Source organism: Solanum dulcamara, chromosome 2 (genome assembly GCF_947179165.1).
Source record: "Solanum dulcamara chromosome 2, daSolDulc1.2, whole genome shotgun sequence".
Classification (NCBI taxonomy): Eukaryota; Viridiplantae; Streptophyta; class Magnoliopsida; order Solanales; family Solanaceae; genus Solanum; species Solanum dulcamara.
Genome location: NC_077238.1, coordinates 10,212,292 through 10,219,503, shown reverse-complemented (window position 1 = coordinate 10,219,503; position 7,212 = coordinate 10,212,292). Strand labels below are relative to the sequence as shown.

Genomic DNA, 7,212 nt, shown 5'->3' with positions numbered 1-7,212 from the left:
CACAAATTAATACCTTCTACTCATGCAAATCATAGCATATTAGGAAAACTTCGCAAGAACTCACTCCTAGAGTTGAAGACTTGATTCTTAACAAGACCAAACATCTATTAAGAAGATTATACTTTCTTCCACATCAAAGTAAGCATATTCTCACGATTTTCTAGTGATTTTAACATATAATTATGAATCCTAATCAACAATCTATGATCAAGTCCTAGGGTTTCTAAGAGAACTCATCTCAAGGTTCAGGGATGGATTTTTTAGATTCTTCTCAAATGCTAGAGTTTTATTGGAGCGATTCAAGGTATGTAAGGTTGTCTTTATGTGTGATAACATCTTATTCTTCCCCACGAATTACGTTTCCATGTTTTTAGAATGTCTTCCATGAATGAGTTAGGGTTAGAATGAAAATCTATGTTCTCGACTTGTTCTTGATTCTTTATAAAATCCCACGAACCCTCCATGAAAGCATCCTTCTATTCCCATGAAGATTCTTACCCCCGTTAGTTTTACCAGATTTTCTCCATAAAATTGTGAATGATTATGAAAGTAACTATTTCTATCTTGAAAACTAAATCTAATGATTTATTAAAAACTCTTATGTTATGAATCCTAGAATTATGAACTATGAAATTCCCCAAATGTAAATCATATGATGCTATCATATTTTTCCTTGACTACAATATTATGATATGATATATGTCTCCCATGAATGCAAGGCTATGATAAATGAATTGTAAGCTCATGGCATGATGATATGAACATAATTAATGAACTATGGTCCTTGAAAGTTATGAACAAGAGCCTTCGAGCTAATCCATGAACACATGAGCTTAAGGGAGCTAAATAGTTAACCGAGAAGGCATACACATGAAACTATATTTGCTAACGTAGGTTAAGGATCGTACCATTGGTTCGAAAGACTAATTCTTTATGCCCTTAGTAAGGGATATTTATGGATCCACATGACATACACATGTATGTCTCATACCCGTCAAGGTATGAGACGACTTAACTGGTTAGGATAAGATTGGACTCCATATGCTCACATGGTGGTTTATGTCGGTTATATTACTATTTTACATACAGAGTACTATTCCACATGTACTTACGTCCCTTCTGCTGGGGCGCTGCATCTTTTTATTGATGCAGAATCAGGTACAATGACATGATCAGATCGCTTGCTAGGTCACATGCCTTCTGCTATTGGTGAGCCCCTCTCTATTTCTAAAGGCTTTCTCTAAAGTTTTCTAGTATTTTATGATTATGTTTTTAAGGTATGACGGGGGCCTTGTACCGGTAGAAATTACTCAATTATGTTTAGAGGTTTTATAGATAGACAAAGGTATGCTTCAGTTAGGACCTTTGTGTCTTTTGTAAATAATTTTAGTACTCTTACTTACATTTATGCAAAGTGCTTCTTTTACAAGACTAGTCTCTTCAAATACTTTTAAACTATGTTTCTTCTCATGTCTAGATGTATGTTCATGTCTAATGCCATGTTATGGGTACGCTCGATCCAACAATGACATCAAGTGCCGGTCTCTCTTAGCTCGGGGCATGACAATAGTGTCCTTCGACAGCTTTTATGCCCTGGTCACAATTTTTAGGCCTTATTTTCTCCGTAACATTCAAGAGTTCGTCCTATGAACCAAATCTTATCATATTATTAAACATACATTTAACTATTCGATGTGATTAAACACTTACATCACAAAAATCTTTAATAATAAAAATGGAGAAATAAGGAAAAAGAAAACAAGCAATAAAGAAGACACACATGTCCCAATTTGGGTATATATATATATATATATATATATATATATATATATATATATATATCAAGAGAGTCATATAATCCAATCAATGATATAGAAACGGAAAATGAAATAGGTAAAACTTTATACTTACCGATGATTGAAGTCGGACAAAGATTTTCGGCGATGATTCCGACAAAAGAGATTCTCAATCGGACTTCTTCAAATGAACGGAGATGAAAGTATTAGATGATGAAAAAGACTGGACTTATTACGTAGAAATTATAAGAATCTTTTTGTCTATCATAATATAATTAAGTTTTAATGTATGGTCATGTTTTATTTTACCAGTGTAATAAATCAATCGGATATTTTTTATTTCAAAATAAAAATTAATTATGAATTTAGAAAGTTAGTTGACTAAGTAAATAAAATTTAATGCTTGACATACTTATATTTTACTTCTTATTAATAAGAGTAGTTAACCTGAGCTTTAACCACCTGAACCACAAGGCTCAATATTTCTAAATGTACCACTAATATTTGTATATACATGCATATTCATCGTACCATGGAAATAATTAGTAAGTATGCAGTAGCAGCTTGCTATCTTGCAGACACTGGATAAGTTAAAAGGTTGTAAATGGAGAATCATCTTGCATATGCAGAGTACAATTTTTTCTAGCAGGGCCCCTAAGTTTGTTCCTAAATGAAAAGTATTGTAACACCACCATCAAGTACATGGCAGTAAACACAAAAACTACATAAATTCAAAGGGCCTTTTCGTCAATTTCCACTTATGGGAAGCTCCTCTATTTACTCTTATTAATAAGAAGTAAAATATAAGTATGTCATGCATTAAATTTTATTTACTTAGCCAACTAACTTTCTAAATTCATAATTAATTTTTATTTTGAAATAAAAAATATCCGATTGATTTATTGCACTGGTAAAATAAAACATGACCATACATTAAAACTTAATTATGTTATGATAGACAAAAAGATTCTTATAATTTCTACGTAATAAGTGCAGTCTTTTTCATCATCTAATACTTTCATTTCCGTTCTTTTGAAGAAGTCCGATTGAGAATCTCTTTTGTCGGAATCATCGCCGAAAAACTTTGTCCGACTTCAATCATCGGTAAGTATAAAGTTTTACCTATTTTTTTTTCGTTTCTATATCATTGATTGGATTATATGACTCTCTCGATATATATATATACCCAAATTGGGACATGTGTGTCTTCTTTATTGCTTTTTTTTTCCTTATTTCTCCATTTTTATTATTACAGATTTTTGTGATGTAAGTGTTTAATCACATCGAATAGTTAAATGTATGTTTAATAATATGATAAGATTTGGTTCATAGGACGAACTCTTGAATGTTACGGAGAAAATAAGGCCTAAAAATGTGACTAGGGCATAAAAGTTGTCGAAGGACACTATTGTCATGCCCCGAGCTAAGAGAGACTGGCACTTGATGTCATTGTTGGATCGATCGTACTCATAACATGGCATTAGACATGAGCAGAAACATAGTTTAAAAGTATTTGAAGAGACTAGTCTTGTAAAAGAAGCACTTTGCATAAATGTAAGTAAGAGTACTAAAATTATTTACAAAAGACACAAAGGTCCAAACTGAAGCATACCTTTGTCTATCTATAAAACCTCTAAACATAATTGAGTAATTTCTACCGGTACAAGGCCCCCGTCATACCTTAAAAACATAATCATAAAATACTAGAAAACTTTAGACAAAGCCTTTAGAAATAGAGAGGGGCTCACCAATAGTAGAAGACATGTGACCTAGCAAGTGATCTGATCATATGTCATTGTACCTTATTCTGCATCAATAAAAAGATGCAGCGCCCCAGCAGAAGGGACGTAAGTACATGTGGAATAATACTCTATATGTAAAATAGTAGTATAACCAACATAAACCACCATGTGAGTATATGGAGTCCAATCTTAGCCCAACCAGTTAAGTCGTCTCATTCCTTGACGGGTATGAGACATACGTGTGTATGTCATGTGGATCCATAACTATCTCTTACTAAGTGCATAAAGAATTAGTCTTCCGAACCAATGGTACGATCCTTAACCTACGGTAGCAAACATAGTTTCATGTGTATGCCTTCTCGGTTAACTATTTAGCTCCCTTAAGCTCATGTGTTCATGGATTAGCTCGAAGGCTCATGTTCATAACTTTCAAGGACTATAGTTCATTAATTATGTTCATATCATCATGCCATGAGCTTACAATTCATTTATCATAGCCTTGCATTCATGGGAGACATATATCATATCATAATATTGTAGTCAAGGAAAAATATGATAGCATCATATGATTTACATTTGGGGAATTTCATAGTTCATAATTCTAGGATTCATAACATAAGAGTTTTTAATAAATCATTGGATTTAGTTTTCAAGACAGAAATAGTTACTTTCATAATCATTCATAATTTTATGGAGAAAATCTGGTAAAACTAACGGGGGTAAGAATCTTCATGGGAATAGAAGGATGCTTTCATGGAGGGTTCGTGGGATTTTATAAAGAATCAAGAACAAGTCGAGAACATAAATTTTCATTCTAACCCTAACTCATTCATGGAAGACATTCTAAAAATATGGAAACGTAATTCGTGGGGAAGAATAAGATGTTATCAAACATAAAGACAACCTTACATACCTTGAATCGCTCCAATAAAACTCTAGCATTTGAGAAGAATCTAAAAAATCCATCCCTGAACCTTGAGATGAGTTCTCTTAGAAACCCTAGGACTTGATCATAGATTGTTGATTAGGATTCATAATTATATGTTAAAATCACTAGAAAATCGTGAGAATATGCTTACTTTGATGTGGAAGAAAGTATAATCTTCTTAATAGATGTTTGGTCTTGTTAAGAATCAAGTCTTCAACTCTAGGAGTGAGTTCTTGCGAAGTTTTCCTAATATGCTATGATTTGCATGAGTAGAAGGTATTAATTTGTGTTTTGATGAAGGAATCATCAATATTCTATGGCTAAATTTTACCATGGATGAACCTTGAATAAAGTTGGATTTTTGAGAACTCTCTTTTTAGGATAAATTTTCGGACTTGGGAGGTGAACCACGACATTGGGGTTCTTTTATAATACTTCTGATGTGCACTATCATGCAGGTTATGTCTCGGGTGCGCAGCCAGCACGCATCAAGGCAGTAGCCACAGATACAAAAACATGCATGATAGCGCACGCAGACGCGCATCAAGGGGGAATGTGTGACATATACCAAAACTATAGTAGCACAGTAGTCTTTTTATATTGCTTTCAAATATTTATAACATAAAAATAAAATTTCACAACTTCACAGCCTAAAGTGAATATATTTTTCAGGCATTTGGTGCTGAATTTACATAGGGTGTGTTTGGGAATTATTTTGTGTTTATTAGGTTGCATAATATTTCAGCCTAAAAGACTTGTGTCTTAAAAAAATAACAAAATCTATTCATTGTGCAGTTGTGTGCATAGCTTAGCTTTATACACGCACACAACTTGAGCATCATGGACATATTTATAGAGTCGGACGCAGCGTAATGATATTAGATTTATTGGAATTCATTACTTTAGACGCATAGTATAAATGGAAAAAAATCACTAAAATTACAATACAATACTCCCTCAATTTCAATTTATTTGTCTTAGTTACATATATCGTAAGTACCAAAATCAAAATTTATCAATAACTCAAATACCAAACTTTGTGCTAATGGTTGTGCAAATTGATCTAGTAAATAGAGTTTTGACTCAGGTGCATATTGTGCAAGATGGATTCAGGGGATGGTTCTGTTCCAAGGAGGAGGACTAGACAACAATCTTTAAAATATATGGTTGAGTTAATTGAGGAAAGGAACAGGTTGAGTCAAAGTGGTAATCCTACTACTTGTTCTGTGAATATTGGAGAGGACATGAGTTGTCCTTCGGAGCAAAAGAACAATGAAGGAGGAAAAAAAGAGTCAAATGGGGGCTTAGTACCTCAGCTTGCTGTTGAGGGTGAAATTCACAACTCACTTTCTAAGTCCAAAAAGAAGAAGCTAAAACATAGAACTTGTAGTAGCCCGATTATCATTAGTGATGATGAGGAGTCTAAATCGTCGTCTGAAAAGGACTGTGAGGTTGACAAACTCACTCTTACTGAAGAGAAGGAACAGATTCCTGTCAAAGAAACACTTCCTTTAACATTTCAGTTTGAAGACGAGGAACCTCTTCCACCCGAGAAAGAAGAATGGGAAAAGGAGACTGACGATCTCTTTGCTGAAATGGACATGTGTATTGGCTTTACAAGTCCATCTGTTTCACCGATGCAGATTGAAAACCTAAGTGGCTGTCAGATGGGGAACCACCATCTTATTCTAGATGAGGAAATTGGACTCATCTGTGAAGTTTGTTTCCACGTGCATTTGGAGAGCAAGTACATCTTCCCTCCTTTTGTAAGTATACGAGTTTTGTCCTTTCTTTTTCAATCAGGAACCAAATTTACAGAAGTAAATAGAATTCGTTTGTGAAGTTTCGTTGTCCATAAATTAATATTTATACTTGATAGCTCTGGTTATATGATGTTCTTTTGCCCTCCTTATATTTGATTTTATGAAATCTGCTCTCCTCTTTATATTTTTTTCACTCTCAAATTCATGAACTTGTGCTATCTGCAGGCTCAGAGAAGTCAAGGGAGGTATTGAAAGAAAATATTTTGGAGAGTCGTCATCACTCTTGGATGTTGACGGCTTCAGATTTTCTGATTCTTCTGCAGTCCAGGATTCTCTAATTTATGGAGAAGGAACTATGAACGTCAAAGATTACTTTTTTGGTAATCTGTATTAATTTAGTGCCATGGAACTGTTTCTTTTTGTACTCCTAGGGAAATTTTCCATAACATGAGCTGAGGATTCTCCTCATGTTTGATTGAGGAATAAGCTTTGGTTCACTGAAGATGTTGGATTCATCATTTGGATTTTACTCCTCAACCGATTATAGTTTTCGTTAAGACTTCCTAGAAACTGCATCAACTTACTTTGTTCTGGATGTGTTGTGTCTTATTACCCTCGACTTATATGAAGGTTCCATACAAAATGAAGCATTTTGCATAATTCATGTGTGTTGAAATATGAATGCTTAGATATCAATGCTGTAAAAATGACCTGTATTCTGCTACTAGTTACATCATCTTCTTGTTGTAGGAAAGAACAGAAAAAAGAAACAAAAACCGCGCAATGCATGGCCTCTCTAAGAAACAAGCAGCAAAACTACTAGAAATCCTTGGAGAATAGCCAGTACGATATACACTAAATTCTTGTGCAACAGCATCACTCTACGACCGTCATCAATCATCAAAGGAAAATGGCACTTGTCATCGGATGGATCCTTATGAGTTACCATAGCCAAGCCTTGGAAATCACAATCCAAACTGTTC

General features: G+C 34.0%; 1 protein-coding gene across 1 annotated transcript; it reads left to right on the top strand.

The window, feature by feature from the left end:
- Positions 1-5,531: 5,531 nt before the first annotated feature.
- On the top strand, positions 5,532-6,623 carry LOC129869958 (uncharacterized). The gene is made up of 3 exons (XM_055944514.1): positions 5,532-6,232; positions 6,346-6,350; positions 6,455-6,623. The coding sequence occupies exons 1-3, from the start codon at positions 5,570-5,572 to the stop codon at positions 6,621-6,623; spliced, it is 837 nt and encodes a 278-aa protein (XP_055800489.1). The 5' UTR covers positions 5,532-5,569.
- Positions 6,624-7,212: the final 589 nt, after the last annotated feature.

What these genes read in the sequence shown, in the direction of transcription:
- LOC129869958 (XM_055944514.1), top strand. Translation starts at nt 5,570, where the DNA reads ATGGATTCAGGGGATGGTTCTGTTCCAAGGAGGAGGACTAGACAACAA.